This window comes from Hippocampus comes, unplaced genomic scaffold, assembly GCF_001891065.2.
Source record: "Hippocampus comes isolate QL1 unplaced genomic scaffold, H_comes_QL1_v1.1 scaffold61, whole genome shotgun sequence".
NCBI classification, from domain to species: Eukaryota; Metazoa; Chordata; class Actinopteri; order Syngnathiformes; family Syngnathidae; genus Hippocampus; species Hippocampus comes.
The window spans coordinates 353,217-370,709 of record NW_017805501.1 but is presented as its reverse complement, the minus strand read 5'-3'; the positions used below and the strand labels follow the sequence as shown (position 1 = coordinate 370,709).

Sequence of the window (17,493 nt, the reverse complement as noted above, 5' to 3'; positions counted from 1 at the left end):
TCCCCGGAAGTGTAACCCTGCTGTGGGAAGCGCAATGCCGGGTTACATTAACCCGGCAGTCGCTTCAACGCATTGCACGTTGCTAGTTAGTTGCTATGTTGTAGCTATTAGCACGACAGCCATTCCTTCGCTGGGAGGGTGACCCGCCGTCCAAGTTGGACAAAAATACGCTGTGAATTTCCTCCCGTTTGTACACATTAACCAGTCAGCGGCTGGCAACTCCAAGACAACGGATCTCGCCGAGTAAACTTCGAGCGTGTTTCCCTTCCTCTGTTAGCTTCGCCAGCTCGCTAGCAGCTAAAGTGCCACCCGGTTCTTGCCCCCACTCTCTGTGCGAACCGTCACCTGCCCGGCTGGAGGACCATGGCGATGAGACAGACTCCGCTCACTTGTTCTGGTCACACTAGGCCTGTCGTGGATTTGGCCTTCAGTGGAATCACCCCTTATGGCTACTTTCTCATTAGCGCCTGCAAAGGTGAGAGTGGCATACTGTACAGTACTCTGGTCTATTTCCTGTGGAACGCTCTTGATTAAGTCCGTATTAAATACAATGCTGAGCTTTCTATTCAATTTGTTTTGTTGCAGGAAACCCCCCGTTTTCCCTCATTTCTAATCGGCCTTGGGCATTATCATCTGTAGTCTGGCCCCCAACTTTTTCAACATATTGGAATGCAACCCCAGCTAAACAAGCCTGGTTTAGATCAAGATGGTTTGCAAAATTTTAGGTGGTGCTCACTCAGTTGAAATCCTTCTGGGATTAACATAACGCCATGGAGGGTTTCCAGTCAGGTTTTAAGATGACGCATAGCACTGAGTCGGGCCTGTTAGGAGTTTTTTTTGGTGACATTCTCCTGGCTAATGTCACTGTAGACTTTGTGTGACTTGTTTTGTCGGATCTGACTGCAGCGTTCGATATTGTGGACGACACTGTTGTTGGAGTCTTTTGTAGCACCAGGTGGGCATTGATGGTAGTGCACTAGAGTGGGTTAGGTCCTATTTGGTGAAAATAACTTTTTGTATTGTCCTCGGTTGCTCTAAGAGTTCTGCTCTGCCCCGCTGTCGTAATCTGTTACGCAGGTTTCAATTTTAGGGCCCCTGCTGTTTTCATTGTATTTGCAAAACAGAAGTTATGGTGTTTGGTCCCAGTGCGTGTCTGTATGATTTATTTTTACTCCATATACAGAACTTTGTATGCAGCAATGGTTGTTTTAAAGTGCTGCATAAATAAATCACTTTGGTCGTATTTCTTTTCTGTTCAGATGGCAAGCCCATGTTGCGCCAGGGAGACACAGGAGACTGGATTGGAACGTTTCTGGGTCACAAAGGTGCTGTCTGGGGAGCCACTCTGAACACTGACGCCACCAAGGCTGCCACTGCCGCGGCAGACTTCTCAGCGTGAGTGGACAAATGCACAAAATCATTCCCTAAACTGGAGAGACTCGATTTAGAATCAATGCTGTGCCAACAACTGCACCGTATTGTTCCACTGGCCTTGCTGATATGAATAAATGATGATGATAAATAACTGTAGCGTGGCAAATGTTTAGTTATGCACTTATTATATTTTCCAGGAAAGTGTGGGATGCAGTCAGTGGTGACGAAGTCCTCACATTGGCACACAAACATATCGTAAAGACAGTCACCTTTACTCAGGTGAGTGTGGAAGCTTTAATCATCTAGACGTTTACCCATTTACAGTCAATATTTATGTATCTCCGTCAAAACTTTTTCCTTCTCAGGACAGTAACTGTTTATTGACTGGAGGAAATGATAAACTCCTGCGCATCTATGATCTCAGCAGCCCCGATGCCGGTGTGTAAATCTGGGAAATTATGTTATTTTATTTGGTGCTCAATCAGCGCAATAGTTTACGGAGCCCCTCTGGTGCCAAAGTATTTCCATCTGAAATGCATTTATGAGTACATATTTGGTGTCTCCAGCACCACAGGAGATTGCTGGTCATACCTCGCCTATCAGGAAGGCCCTGTGGTGTAATGACGACAAACAGATTCTCTCAGCAGCGGAGGATAAAACCATACGGTCAGTGAAGCGGCGCCTCCTGGATGAGCAGAAAATGTCGTTAGAATTATACATTGAAATATTCCTCGATCCAGTGGTGAACGAAAGATGCAGTGGTTTTATAATCGTATCCAAGCACCGGACGTAATATCAGAAGAAGCAATGGTCAGTGCCAATGTCCAATGCCAAACAGCCGTTGTATTTTTGACGTTTTTTAATTTTTGAACGTGACCAGACTATGGGACAGGACCTCCATGGAGGTGGTGAACACGCTGACGTTTGACACGTCCGTGAGCAGCATGGAGTACGTGGTTGACGGCGAGGTCCTTGTGATCACATATGGGAAGACGATTGCTTTCTACAACGCTCTCAGGTATGTCACAGCGAGGGCCACACCATTTAAAAAAAAAAAAACAAAAAAAACTTTGGGAATAAATAACAATGGAACTCATCTGCAATGTCATTATGCAGCCTTGACCTGATCAAGTCTGTGGATGCCCCAGCGACCATCAACTCGGCATCGCTCCACCCAGACAAGGACTTTTTTGTCGCAGGGGGAGAGGACTTCAAGCTCTACAAATACGACTATAGCACCAAGGAAGAACTGGGTAAGAGGTTTTGCTGTTTGGCAATTCTTCGGAGCAATTATCTTTGAATCAGACAACTGTTTCACGTGTAACGTGTTATGATGTACACCCAACTTTTTTCTTCCCCATTTCAAAGCACTCTAAAGACTTGTTTTCTTTTTTGATCGCCAAATGTTTGCTTTTGGCAAATTTTTGTCAACTTGTGGCCTTGCCCACTCGCCCTACTGTATCACATGACTCAGTTTGTGTACTGTGACAGACCTGTTTACACTCTGATCAATAACATATTTTTTAATGTACAGTCAAACTGGCTGTCTGTCAAAGTTACCAGTGTAAATTCCTTTTTTTTGGGGGGGGGGAGAGAAGCGAGAGGATATTGTTGTTCCATGATCGTATGATAATTAATGGCCAATTCATTCTTAATAGTGTGTCTCTGGTGAAATAAAATTAGCATGGGATTTGGAGCCCCCTTGTGGACAAAACTATGCACCACTTGTAAATATGTACCAAATGACAAGTACCTTTTAATGGTGACTTGAGTGGTCTTGTCAACGCCATGATGTGTTTCTCTCATCCACAGAATCCTATAAAGGTCACTTTGGTCCCGTGCACTGTGTCCGCTTCAGTCCGGATGGCGAGCTGTACGCCAGCGGCTCTGAGGACGGCACGCTTCGTCTGTGGCAAACAGCAGTGGGGAAAACCTATGGCCTTTGGAAATGCGTTCTTCCTGGTAAACCTGCTGCTTTCATTTCAAGCCTTTTTTTCTATGTTGTTGTCTACCATGTCTGTTTTTGTGTCACTCTTCAGAGGAGCTTGCGGCAGAGAACACGGAGCAGATATACACCTCACCTCCTGAAATTAAAGCCTAAAGAGAGAGAGAAGCGTGCCGCTGATTGGGGGAGGAAAACAAGACCCGAGGAAGACGCAGCTGACACGGCGGTCCCGGTTGAGTTCTATCAGGCCCCAGCAAGGACAAGAGTCCCGAGCATCTCCATCTATCAGGAACTGATGTTGAAAATGTGGCCGACTTGTTGTCTGTCATGCAACACACACCAACACACACACACAGATACACACAAACGCACATTTATGCAGGCATGTAGACAATAAGGGCGACAGAGACAAGCAGTAGAGCTATACGTACGTGCCGCTCATTCATAGCTGCCTGCTTTGTCTCTGATCAGCCCGGTTGGTATGTCGGCTTAAACATGTCTACACGTGGACATTGCTAAGTTCAATTTTGGTTCGATTTCATTATTTAATGAGCTGGACCCAGGCTGTTGTTTTCAGTTCAATCGCAATACGGGAGCCTGTTGTGCCACGTGAGAGCTTTTGTTTAATCGCTTTAAGGATTCACCGCTGCTGTGCTCGTAAGAGACAGGTTAAGTCTAAGTGTCAAAGAATGTTTTGTGACAAAAAGTGGAAGAGGAAGAAATGTCACCGTTTGACTTTTTGGTTGTTTATCATTAACCAGTGGTTGAATAAAGAAATGTGTTGCTGTTTTATGTCAATGTTATGCACACCAAGCCAGTCAGTGCTTTGTAGTTATTGCGTGAGAAAAATCTGAAATGAGAATTTTTGATCAAGTAACGCAGAGATTTTTATCACCCCAAAAAGTAACCTTGAAAAAAGGATTTTGATTTGATGAACCCGACTCGAATCGTTATATTTTAAAATTGTTGCAGCCATGACTTGTCTTGAATTGTCTTTTATGACGGGTGTACCCCAGATATAAATCGGTTTGATGCTGCTGAAAATGTGTTTCGTTGCATTTCATGGACTTGGATAATTTGTCTTTTGGAGAGCTTTTACACGATGGACATTGACCCTACACATTTTGCAATCCAGCACTATAAACCTTTAAATCCAAATCAAATCGGCACCCTAATCCTGTTCATTATTGGAAAGGTGGTATTTTGGTTCATAAGATCCATCTCTCATTGTTTGCTTCTGTGCACGGGAGTCAAACACCAATATTGTACGGTGGGAAAATATTGCCGCTGACGTGTCTGTTTTTGTGTCACTCTTCAGAGGAGCTTGCGGCAGAGAACACGGAGCAGATATACACCTCACCTCCTGAAATTAAAGCCTAAAGAGAGAGAGAAGCGTGCCGCTGATTGGGGGAGGAAAACAAGACCCGAGGAAGACGCAGCTGACACGGCGGTCCCGGTTGAGTTCTATCAGGCCCCAGCAAGGACAAGAGTCCCGAGCATCTCCATCTATCAGGAACTGATGTTGAAAATGTGGCCGACTTGTTGTCTGTCATGCAACACACACCAACACACACACACAGATACACACAAACGCACATTTATGCAGGCATGTAGACAATAAGGGCGACAGAGACAAGCAGTAGAGCTATACGCTCATTCATAGCTGCCTGCTTTGTCTCTGATCAGCCCGGTTGGTATGTCGGCTTAAACATGTCTACACGTGGACATTGCTAAGTTCAATTTTGGTTCGATTTCATTATTTAATGAGCTGGACCCAGGCTGTTGTTTTCAGTTCAATCGCAATACGGGAGCCTGTTGTGCCACGTGAGAGCTTTTGTTTAATCGCTTTAAGGATTCACCGCTGCTGTGCTCGTAAGAGACAGGTCAAGTCTAAGTGTCAAAGAATGTTTTGTGACAAAAAGTGGAAGAGGAAGAAATGTCACCGTTTGACTTTTTGGTTGTTTATCATTAACCAGTGGTTGAATAAAGAAATGTGTTGCTGTTTTATGTCAATGTTATGCACACCAAGCCAGTCAGTGCTTTGTAGTTATTGCGTGAGAAAAATCTGAAATGAGAATTTTTGATCAAGTAACGCAGAGATTTTTATCACCCCAAAAAGTAACCTTGAAAAAAGGATTTTGATTTGATGAACCCGACTCGAATCGTTATATTTTAAAATTGTTGCAGCCATGACTTGTCTTGAATTGTCTTTTATGACGGGTGTACCCCAGATATAAATCGGTTTGATGCTGCTGAAAATGTGTTTCGTTGCATTTCATGGACTTGGATAATTTGTCTTTTGGAGAGCTTTTACACGATGGACATTGACCCTACACATTTTGCAATCCAGCACTATAAACCTTTAAATCCAAATCAAATCGGCACCCTAATCCTGTTCATTATTGGAAAGGTGGTATTTTGGTTCATAAGATCCATCTCTCATCTCTCATTGTTTGCTTCTGTGCACGGGAGTCAAACACCAATATTGTACGGTGGGAAAATATTGCCGCTGACGCGATTGACAGCAGCAGCACCAAGCCGCAACATTTTCCAGTGGCCCTACGATACCATCATTCTGAAAAATTGCTCTGGTGGCGGGGCTGGAGCTGCTTACGGTAGCATTTTTAATTCAGAAATATTTACAGTGTACTCCATCCAGTCAATGAACACGTTGAATTGATCGCCGGCCTCCATTCATTCACACCCATCTCACCCCCCGTTCATCAAATTGGCGTGACCTATCGCTGCTGGCATCATGAAGAAGGCGGGGGGGAGCAGGGAGACTTTCCCATCTTGAGGATATAAATATGAGGAGGAGGAAGAGCAGCAGAAGTGATTCAGGACCTTTTCACCCTTCTCGACACCGAAGCTGTGCGCTCTTTCATCATGAATGTAAGTCTTCAATTCCGCATTTGAACTTCTAATTTGTAAAAAAAAAAATTTAAAAAAAATGTTTTGATTAACACCTTTCGCAACGTCTTTCTTTTAGGCTGTTTGGGTTTGCAGTTTTCAGTGTTTATCATCATTTTGATTTGTAACCTCTTAACCCCTTATTTCAAAATTACACGATGCAAAAAATGTGTCCTGTTATACTGCAGAAATGACATTTGATCATGAGATGGTCATGCTGTAACATGAGTATACTAGAGTATTAAAATTGATTACCCTTCTCTAACCCCCGCAGGGTTTGAAGACCATCACTTTAACTTATATTCTGACTCTCTTACTGGTTGCGTTTGTCACACAAACCTGGAGCGCGCCGAAGGTTAGGTTTGTTTTTCTTTCTTAAACATTACCGAAAATATGAACAATGACGAATCCATATTTTTGTAATTAATTAAAAAATAATAGATATTGCATGTATATATCTAAAATTGGATATGCAATTTACACGCAAGTTGATGGTTATTTTTTTTTTCCTGACTTTTAGGGCTCTTTCCAAAGGAGAAACTGGACACCGCAGGCTATGCTGTACCTCAAAGGCACTCGTACGTACTTGCAGCTCAACTCGCGTTTTCGTTCATTCCGAAGTTTTATCCTGCGGGTTTCATGAGGTGCTTTTTGATTCTGCGCAATTTTCTCAGAAGGACGCAGGTTCATCTCAGAGGACCGAAAAGAGGGCGACGTGTATGACACTTTACACTTAGGTACAACCTTACATTGCTACAGAAGTAAAAATTGAATTGTCAAATTTTCAACAGACTTTAAATTGTCTACTGGTGTGCCAAACTCCATTTGGGTTGGCTCCAGTTCCTCGCAACCTTGAATGATCAATACGGTACAAGAAGCCAGAATCATGGTTAGTTAAAAACAACAGGAAATGTAATACAATAAAAGAATCGGCGACATTGAGATATTTTTAATGACTGCCTCTCTCACAACTTCCAGTAAACAACGTTGCGCTCAAGAGGAACAAATTTAAACCGTCCGTAATAAATCGGCACTTGTGCCGTTTGTTTCCTAACAGAGACCCGCAGTCAGAACACAGAGAAGCTGAGTGTGGACCAGGCTGCCACTATTTTGCTCAACTTCTTGCAGCAAGCTAGGGATGGGGGTAAGCGTAGCAACAAGTGGAATATCTCGCTTGTTCTATATTATCTATTCAATCATTGTTTTAGATTTTTTTTGGGGGGGAGGCGGGGGGGGGGGGGGGGGCGACAGGCACCCAGTGATGATAGTTCCAGAAATTATTTTCTTGCAGTAACTGCTTCGAATAGGTTGGGCGCAAGAGTTCCATCCTTTTATTATTTTGACATTTTTAAGTACAGTTTCATTGATCATTGTGGGGTTTTCTTTCCGCTACTGACTTTTAGCCTCTGTGTATATATAAAGAATTCTGAAGATAAGAGCAACTAAAAGAATCCAGACAAGTTGTACGAATTGATGCACTGCTCCACCTGAAATGTGACTGTTTCGATGTCTTTTTCTCGTAGCTGATGAAAACCTCGAGGAGGTGTACTTCCAGGAGATGCCAGTGTGGAAGAGAGAATACTTCTGAAAGTCGTCCTCCGCTCCCTGGTCCGACGGATGTCGTCGTCCATTTCTGCGCGGGGGGAGAAGAACGGATGTTTTCTACATTGTATCGCCGACTCTGAAAACTGTATATTTGAAATGTGACGTTTTAATAAACTGAAAGCACCATTTTTGTGATGTTGAAAATATTTAAATACAAGTGAACCAAAACACAATTGTATAATATTGGTATGAATATAAAACTGTTTATTCAAAATGAAAAAAATCTACTGGTAGTTCAGACGTCTCCTGGACACCTCCCCGGTGAAGTGCAATTTTCCCCAGAGTAGAAAATATTCACATGTGTCTATTAATTTATTCAGTCGTCCACTGAGGTCAATTTAAAATGTTTGCTATCATTTAAAGCGACTCAGTCCTACATTCTTGACATGTCACTCGAATTTAAATAATTGAAGTCTGACCTTACCCTCTTTAGGAATCCTGGAGATCAGTAAAAATCTTAGTTTTTGTCTTCTGGCGCCGTACCCAGGACGAAGGGAGCCTTGATGTTCAGTCGGTCCTTTTCGGCCTCCTCGTCTTCATCGTAGGGTTCATCATCATCGTCGTCGTCGTCCTCCACGTCGCTGTGGTGGGGCGTGGAGTGGACCGAAACCGACGGAGAGGGGGGCACCGAGTAAGGCCGGGGATAGCGGAAACCCTCCATCTGTGGACAGAGAAGATGAATATTGGCCAATTCTATCGTTAAAAGAGACCTTCGGGAACATAAAATCAAAAACATTGGACTTTGTCAAATAACTCAAAAAAGGTTTGTAATAATGTACCCAATAATAAGAATAAAAAACAAGATTTTTTTTTTTAATTGTCACTATGTAAATAAAATGTCCAGTAATGGATATGAACAATGCATATCATGTAAGGATGCACAATGCATTCCTGAAATCCATGCAAAAGGCAGCCTTGTTGTATTGTGACACAATGTAACAATCGGCACTCCAAAGCTTGTCAATCACCCAAATGCTAAGCTGCCAATTAATGCCCGAAAAATGAGGGACGGATACAACCGCATCCATGTCTCTCAGAACAGGAGCACCTCTAAAAATTCAAAGGAAGGTAAAAACAAAGCATGTTTTCTTGGGATGACACCAGCACTATTTTATACATTTATTTGACTTTGTTCACAAAATACACACAGCTCGACTAATGTGGAGCAGCGTAACGTTGTGTTGACTTTTCATTGGCTATGGGCAAATGTCTGATTTTTGTCAATACCCTAACCCATTATTAATTTGGATCTTAGGATCTGACCTTTAAAGGCGCCATTGGGTCCACTTTAAACTTGTCAGGGAAAGCTCTGCTCAGCGCAAGGAGGCGTGCGTGAATGTAGAACTGTAAATGAGAAGTCGATAATTTCGTCAGCGGTGACTTCATCAGAGAAATTGAAAACACACTTTTAATGCAATGGCTTTCAAAGCGAGAGTTTATAAATTCCAAATCTTTGTTGTGGCCAATGCAACCATTTTGGAACGTCCTGAAGAAAAAAAAGAAAACCACTGTACACTCCACAACAGCAGTTTAGGATCATGTGAGCCAGGAAGAAAAAAAAAGGACTAAAAGCATTTGTCGTCTATTGGCAAAAAGCTCCAGCGACAATCCCGCAAAGGGCAACATTAAATTTCCGACTGTCTATTATTTAAACTGAATAGCGACTGTTTTGCGTGCACAAACCCGTCCCAGGTATCTCCAGTCCAACAGGTCAGACAACCTCTCCGCTCTGTTGCGCTGGATGATGCGCTGACGCCGCGACTGCTGGCAGAAACTGAACATGAACTGAGTCAGCTGGTTGCAGGACTCATCGGCAGAACGGAACCGCCGGTCCACGATGTAAATACCTGAGAAAAGAGTGAAGGGAAAAAGAAAAAAATGGCATTGCATTTTTCTGGATCGCGACGCTATTTTAGGTGTGCGTGTGTGTGCACACCATAGGCGGCAGGGTCTGATACATGTTCCTCCATGAAGCACCCAAAACCAGAAAGGTTTGTCGTCACACTGGGAATGCCCATTACTGTGCATTCACCTGAGGAATAGTACAAGAAATAAAAAAACATCAAACGACAATATGGCTAACACAGTGGTAGCAAGAACAAACTACAAGTATTGAAAACATCGCTTGTCTGACTGTCGTGAGCGTACCTGGTGTGTATCCCCAAGGCTCATAGTAGGAGGGGAATACGCCGAGGTTACAGCCACGGACAAAGTCCTCATAGTCTAGCGGCAGCAGAGGACTCGTAGAGGACAGAAATTCGGGATGGAAGATCACCTGGGGAGGAGAAACGCATCATCAGAGCTTTAGAAACAGTACTGTTCAGGTCATTGTGGACTGAAATCCAAATGGGCAACAAGTAAAACTCTCACAGGGAGGCGATCAATATGCAGGCGAGTACCTTAACACGGTCGTTCCTGGAATTGAAGAGGCCGATCCGTCGGATGTTCGCGAGGATGGGATCTGATGAGTCATCAAGCATGTTGTGGGTTGTCACTGGAGGGAGGCTGTGTCTCTGTCAAAAGAGCGCACATGAGGACCATCCATTCTTGACATATAAAAGCCATTTTGCCTTAGAAATCTTTTTTTCATTACCCTACCAACAAAAACTGTTTTTAATTATTAATTATTATGATTATTTTTTAAATGAAATAATGTAATGTAGAACTGTAGCTGAGGTAGCTAACATTTAAAGCTGCAATGCCTGCCCGGACTGTAGCCTGGACCGGAGCGTGACAGTCAATGGTTCTGAAACTTTGTGAAATAAACAAGGGGGTTACTGCAAAGAGTGGTGGGGTGTGGGGGGGGGGGGGGGATAAAAACTCGGGGGACAGCGGATGAAAAACGACCAATCACAACAACTCATTCTCGAGTTAGCGATGAGGACATTCAGTCCATCATGCCCGCCGGACATTTGTAGTGAGTCCCATTTGCACTCAATTTCAAAACCTCTGAAATATTGACATTAACATAAATTTCTTTCATTGAGAAAGACCTTTGAATCGGATTTAGATTTCAACTCTCTGTTATGACGTAGATCACACTGACACAACCAGTCGATTAAACCAGAGTCTGGGATAGGAGATGGTAATTGAGTCTCGCTAAGTTATTGCGCTGACTTTCATTCATGGTTTACCACACATGAGGATCTACCTCATACCACTTTCAATAATTCAGTAGCAGTGGGCGCCATCACTCTCATTGATCGCTACTTGGGAAATGTGGATCCATTCAGAAAAAAAAAAAAATAGAAGGAGCTGAGGTTGTTCGAGTAAGGCGAAGAGTCCAGATGTCCAACTGCTTTGTACACGCAGCCCAGAAAAAAAAAAAAGTAGTTCAGATGACAGTACCTGAGTGGCGTAGATGGCTCTCTTCATTATAGTGAAGTCATCCCGGTCCAGAATGGAGTCCATATCAGGGATCTTGCCTCTGATCACAACACCGGTTATTTAAACCAGATTTTATCACAAAAAACTCAAGGCTCATTTTATTACAAAAAAATACAAAACAACTTACATTAAGAGCGCATCATACAGCCTTTTCCCAAACTTCTCTTTCACAGTGTGGGCCGTATCCCTGTGGAGTAGAAACCACACTTGGAAATAATTACACTACGTAAGTCATCTTTTTTTTCTGCTCATGGCTTCTTTTATATGGCCAATATGTAATATCTATTTCAAGACAGATATAGGAGTATTTGGGGCACTCTAAAAAAAAAAAAAGGAATATTAGGAGAATGAAATCCTAATTCGATAATATTTTTGGATGGAGGTGGGATTGCACCAGGGATCAACTCTAAACCTCTTGCTTTTTGCAATAGCGATGGATTGGCTGACAGATTTAGTTTAGGTTAGACTGGAATCCCCATGAATGACAATTAAATAAATTCATTAATGAGCATGAAATTAAACCACCGCATGGCATACCAGAGTTGTTTGCGTACAGCTTGCCCCTTCAGGGATTCCACATTGAAGTTGTTGGTCTTAGCTGGCATGATAAAGAAAACGACCACCGTCACATCATTTCTGTGGACCTGAGGCAGGGATTGAGCAAGAAGAATGGTTTACGCATGGCACAGATTGTTCTGAACAGAAGATTTGCCCTCTGGGATTGAAGACTCACTCGAAGCAGGTAGTTGAGCCTGGATAGCGACTCGAGGAAAAGATCGGCTCCCTTGTTGGAGAACTCATAGCGCCCAGCGATGAAGAAGAATAGCGTTTTATCGAGGTTGAAGTCCAGATGTCTGTTAAAATGAACACATTGGTTTCGCAAACCAATTGATTCTGTGGACAATTCAGACGCTTCATTTGTTCATTACTAAGACTCACCCGTAGAAATGTCCTCGGACAAACTCCTGGATGCGAGCCTTGTTGATGGAGTGTAGGTTCTGAAACTCATGCATGGCTGAGAACTTTTTTACATTCAGTCCATTAGGAGTCACCACATCTGCTCGGTGAACACATTAAAAGGAGACGCATAAGCGAAGAGAAACACAATGACTTCACGTCTTTAAAACTGTGACGCATGCCTCTGAGCGAATTGTCTATTTATATTGCCCCTCCACCCCCACCCCAGAAAAGTCCACAGAATCATCTAGATGCAAAAACTCACATACCGTGAAACCTAAAAGTCTACCTGGCTTTCTATGTAGCATATGATTGGCCTCCACAGCAGTGATCTGCGAGACTGTTGTGAAGACGTGAGAACAATGGACAGCGGCTCTCTCCAAGCAGTAGCGATGGTAAATCTGACGCTCGCCGGCCTCCTTGTCGATGTTGAACTGCAGCGTGTACACACCCACACACACGGAGCAACATTTATTAAAATTACAAAGTAGTCAAAGTCTTTTGGCAAGCAGATCACGTTCGCAATCTGCGCATCAGCTGAAAATGGATAATGCGTTCCAAATGATTGCATCCATAAAACTGATGAACAAAATATGGATTCGCCGCTTCAGGTCGAACAGCGTACGTTTGTTGTCAATCATCCACTCAGCCGGTGAGTGGCCTTTCGCTCGAATGTTGACCTTTACAATGGGCCAATTACAAAACCCCATTCACACACATTTCAACACCTTTAAACAATACTCGAAGTGCTTGTAAAGGTCTACAGACTGCGGTCAGTTTCCACGAAACAGTACGACAATTGATGATATTCAGTTTAAGACCTTCAAGTGCGGTTAGGGCCATTCATAGTTCCTTGACGTAAACTTTACCTTATCTAAGTTGTTGTAGAAGTCAACATTCCCTGCGCAGAGATATCGTCCCAGCAGAGTTGCATGAGTAGTGAAGACGGTTGCCATGGGGATCTTCCGAGAGCGACAGAGAATAAGCCCGGGACCTGCTTGCCACTCATGGAAATGAGCGATGACGTTGGGCTTGTCTCCAAGCAGGTCTGTTAACTGGAAACAAAAGGGCATCATTATTTTTCGATACCTGGGAGAAAAATCTCATCTGTTCTTGAATGATTGAGAAAGGTTATTGGGGGGGGGGGGGGGAAAGGACCTCTTTGAAGAACCAGGCAATCAGCGATCCCAGGATGAGCGAGTCATTTGCTTCGCGATCTTGGTAGGGCAAACCGATGTTGCAGGTCTCCCATAGGTCACCCTTCCAACGGTCCAGGTTCCAAGCGGCCGTTCCAATGTCAAAAAGGATCACATAGGGACTGCCCTCAATTAGCCAGCGGCCAAAATAAGCCTAAAACAAAGAGCGGGCAAAAAAGTCATTTGCTGTATAATTTCTGACCTTCGACATACATGTCTTGATGTCAGAAACATAAAATGATCTCGTGTCAAAACCAATGATGCCAATTTCGGGTAGTTGCGGCCAAAACTTGTTCAGTTGTTTCTTAAGATGAATGGAACAATTTTCTCCTTCATCCTCACATCTGGCCAGACCAGACTGCAGTCACAGTGGGCCATGGTGTACAATTGCCATCTAGTGGTTACATGTATTAATGGCTGAAGCTATATTATGGGGAAAAATAATGTGTGTGTTCATAATGTCTCAAACCTGGCAACCATTCTGGATCAGAGCATCCAAAGCCTTCTTGATTGGAGGAAAAGGTGGCTCGCAGGCTTCCACCTGAGTCTTGAAGTTGTGTTCAAAATAGGGCCCCAACATGAAGTAGTTCTCCCCCCATTCGTCCACAGTGATCTTGGCCTTGGTCTGAATCACAGTGTAAATTCCGCCGACTGTACCAAACACAAACCGAGACCAATTAGTGCTCCCATCCATTCATTTTCAAAAATCCCGATACTTTGTTTTGTTTTTTTAATTCAGAGCGCTGCAGTGAGGAAGCTAACATAATCGAGAGAGCATGTGAATTATATACTTCATGGACTGCGAATGGTGAACTGCCAATCATCTGCGGCGGTCTTGCGTTGTACAACATATCCGGTATACCAGGAGCATATTTTAGACCATTTTAAAACAGGTGGAAGTGTGTGGGGGGGTTCTTTTTTTTTTTCTCCTCCAGTGTCTGACACACAACAGAAAAGACTGTTATGAAAGACCATTAATGCTTACCGAGCCCACAATGACGTAGAAATGACGTCTCGGAGGACAGCATGAAACACCTGAATGGCCTCCGAACTGGACGACGTGACCAGTTAGGGTTAAATTACATTTTGTTTTCCTTTGAAAGTGAGAAGGTGCTACGGTGGTCATTATGTGGTTTTAGAAATGCATGGAGTTATAGTGAAAATAGTGAAGTCCACATATAGAAATAGCTGGTGCCTAGCTTAATGTGTAACTTTTCAAAGGCATTGAACTGTCTCCACTTTCTCTGGCTTTCAATATTTACTCTTGCGTGGAGCACAGTCGCACGTGTTTTGAAGGAACACACACACACAAAAATCTCAATGTAATGCCCCCAAAACAAGGTCTAAATGAAAGAATTGAAACAATATTCTTAATGGACAACAGGAACAAAAACATTCAACCTTTATTGGTGACTTCCCAGGCGACCTCGAAGAGCAGCAGGTCCTCCACGGGCAAGTCATCCTCCTCCCACGCTGGCAGTACGCCACTTAAAGATGTCATCGACAAAGACCGTGACAGAGGCATCTTCACTGTAAACAAACAAACCGCCAAAAAAAAAAAAGTTTCTGATAAAGTTGCAGAAAGATGTGGCGAGATTTTTCTCAACAGGGGACTCAGTATTGGACCTTCACGAGAGAGCAGGACAAGATCGATATGGTGTGACGGGGTAAAGAACTCCCACTGCGCCTTCTGCCACCAACCTTTAGCCCACATAAACACAAACCACGTGAGAACAAAATTGGGCTTAGTGATGTCATCTATGAAGCTGATTGGGAAATGAAGTCGGAAGTGGAAGTATTAAGTATTAAAATGACTTAAAGAGCATCAAGTGATATTTTACATTGATATGACACATTAAAAAAAAGATAGTAGTTGTTTGCAATATCTTGCTAGTAAAGCAAACACTGATCAAAATAATACTTCTTTCCTGATATCTGTTCCAATAACAGTAAATGTGCAATGTCTTTGTATTTTATGGGAATGTTCTGAAATCAGAGTTCTCGGCATACATCAATTTTGAATCCAAACCCAGCAATGACACAGCGACGTTGAATCACTGTTCCCTTTACATGAAATAGATGACCCAAACTACAAACTGAGGTGTCAACATTTTCTGAGAAAAACGAATGAATGATGCATTTCCGCACAGCAATTTACGGAAATGCGGGTGAACGTGATTGGCTGCGAGCTACCGGGGTGCAGGGTCACCTCTTCGAGTGGGATATAAAACAAGTCGCAATGGATGGCGGTGATCATATCGTTGGAGTAGCAAAATATTAACCACATACTTTTGCAGCTTTCGGGACACAAGAGAGGAAGCGAGGGTCTTCTTCTCCCAAGATGAAGTTTGCAGTTGTAGTTATGATGTGTGGGTTGATTTTTGGCGAGGATGCAAGGTGTCTCGGAGCATCTCTGTCAGGATTTCTACCTGAGCAGGAATCACAGGGAACGGGTAACAACTAATGCTCTCCATACAGCATTCCGCTGCTTGCCCAGTTAGTTGTTATTTATTATCTTACAGGTACGATCTTGATTCTCCTCCTTTTCCATTAGATTCCATCCGTTCCAGAAGAAGCGCCGTGGGAGACTTTTTGGAGGATCCCAACCTTTGTTTCTCCCTGAGAGAAAACGACACCCAGCAGCAGCTCCTGTGCAACGACCACAGGAACAAATTCAACGTCAATCCGTTCGGCCTTCGCTTTGGCAAGCGCTACAATCATGCGTCCATCTACAGGAGAGCTCTTCAGAGAGCCAGAACAAGCAGATTTTCACCTCCAACCCTTTTTCCGCGACAACTGGAGGTGCTGACCTGAAGATGATTTTGACTTTGTGCGTGCCATGGTGGACTACAAATAAAGTAGCATGGGAAAAGTGAAAAAGAAATCACATTACTTAATCTCAGTAGTTATTGGACACTCTAGTAAGAGCAATGTAAAATTATTAAAAAGCTTTACTGTACTTTTAGTGGTGAGTAAATTTGACACAAGGTGGCAGTAAAATGCCGTTCACTGTTATCTCCCCCACCTTTTTTTTTTAAACCTGTAATGTAGTCTTGCTGTTGGACACAGCAAAAAGATAAAACCGAGTGTTATTTCATTTCATACAATAATCCACGTTATTTATGTGAAGTCTGACTTCAATTTTTGTTTTGTTTTGTTGAGGCTTGTGGTGTTTATTCGTTTTTTGTTTTCAGCCATCATTTACTTATTATAGTTAGGTTCAATGGAATGATTAAAGTTCATATATCTGACGTTCATTAATTCAGGGGCACTTTTGTTAAATAGTTTTCACCTTCAGTAATTTGTAATGAGTTATTTCCAGTTTTTACAGAATAAAACATACACAAATAACAACTTTTGAGTCAAATGAAAGTTAATTAACTCACTTCTTGGTTTCTTCTTTGATCTTCCAGGCTTTCTATCTCGCTTCTTGGTTTCATGAACATTGATGCTAGTAGCATGTGAAAAGCACAGTCAAGCCGCTGAGCCACAATTGAGCAGCTAACGTTAGCTGTCGTAATTTGCTAATATTACCTCCAAAAGAAATATGAAATTTATATCCTCACATTTTATCGAAATGGAAAACCTGAAACGTAAACTCGCGGTTTCAGGGTCGACAAGCCGCTTTTGATGAATTCCCGCCACAAGGAACCATAGACAATGAACACAAAGTAGATGCTCGATCCGGGTCACTGAGCTGTCACTCAAAAATTAATTAGCCAATCAGAACGCATTTCTCATCAAGCCCACCCACCTGTTCGTGTCAAAAATTAATCAGCCAATCAGAACGCATTTCTCATCAAGCCCACCCATCTGTTAGTGTCATGCGAAAAATCGCGAGAGAAAAGCCTGGAAGCGGAAACGAGAAACGATATCAGTGATACAAAATAAAAATAAAATAAAAATCCAACAAGAGAATTATCAAGGAAAATTGCACTGACACCAGATATTATAAATGGACTACTAAGAAGGAAAAATACAACTTCGATGTGATTTTTAAAATGTGTTCAGAAATCTCCGCTGGACTGAATAGTTCATAAATGGTGGTTAAATACAAATGTGAAATTTGATTCAAAAAAAATGTCACAAATCAATTTTAAAATATACACAAAACAATCA

At 42.7% G+C, this 17,493-nt stretch overlaps 3 protein-coding genes across 5 annotated transcripts; 2 read left to right on the top strand and 1 right to left on the bottom strand.

Annotated features, from left to right (window-relative positions):
* The first annotated feature begins 71 nt into the window (after positions 1-71).
* Positions 72-4,478, top strand: strap (serine/threonine kinase receptor associated protein). Its single transcript, XM_019877099.1, has 9 exons — positions 72-475; positions 1,260-1,395; positions 1,572-1,653; positions 1,740-1,812; positions 1,941-2,040; positions 2,255-2,392; positions 2,491-2,627; positions 3,187-3,336; positions 3,414-4,478. Exons 1-9 carry the CDS (start codon positions 364-366, stop codon positions 3,473-3,475), a joined length of 990 nt encoding a protein of 329 aa, XP_019732658.1. The 5' UTR covers positions 72-363; the 3' UTR covers positions 3,476-4,478.
* Positions 4,479-4,975: 497 nt separating this feature from the next.
* spx (spexin hormone) lies at positions 4,976-7,836 on the top strand. Of its 2 annotated transcripts, XM_019877104.1 has the most exons (6): positions 4,976-6,211; positions 6,504-6,584; positions 6,750-6,807; positions 6,904-6,966; positions 7,287-7,373; positions 7,753-7,836. In XM_019877104.1, the coding sequence occupies exons 1-6, from the start codon at positions 6,206-6,208 to the stop codon at positions 7,815-7,817; spliced, it is 360 nt and encodes a 119-aa protein (XP_019732663.1). In that variant the 5' UTR covers positions 4,976-6,205; the 3' UTR covers positions 7,818-7,836. The 2 variants fall into 2 exon arrangements, with proteins under 2 accessions (XP_019732663.1, XP_019732664.1); XM_019877105.1 differs by lacking the exon at positions 6,904-6,966.
* On the bottom strand, positions 7,459-15,759 carry gys2 (glycogen synthase 2). Of its 2 annotated transcripts, none has more exons than XM_019877088.1 (18): positions 15,001-15,095; positions 14,776-14,904; positions 13,844-14,025; positions 13,337-13,528; positions 13,048-13,233; positions 12,468-12,612; positions 12,161-12,278; positions 11,955-12,075; positions 11,759-11,865; positions 11,349-11,408; positions 11,183-11,261; positions 10,234-10,347; positions 9,983-10,109; positions 9,771-9,866; positions 9,518-9,681; positions 9,098-9,178; positions 8,259-8,495; positions 7,459-7,862 (listed from the first exon to the last, which is right to left on the bottom strand). In XM_019877088.1, exons 1-17 carry the CDS (start codon positions 15,086-15,088, stop codon positions 8,292-8,294), a joined length of 2,193 nt encoding a protein of 730 aa, XP_019732647.1. In that variant the 5' UTR covers positions 15,089-15,095; the 3' UTR covers positions 7,459-7,862; positions 8,259-8,291. The 2 variants fall into 2 exon arrangements, with proteins under 2 accessions (XP_019732647.1, XP_019732648.1); XM_019877089.1 differs by lacking the exon at positions 15,001-15,095 and adding an exon at positions 15,664-15,759 and having other exon boundaries at positions 7,462-7,862.
* Between the last annotated feature and the right edge of the window lie 1,734 nt (positions 15,760-17,493).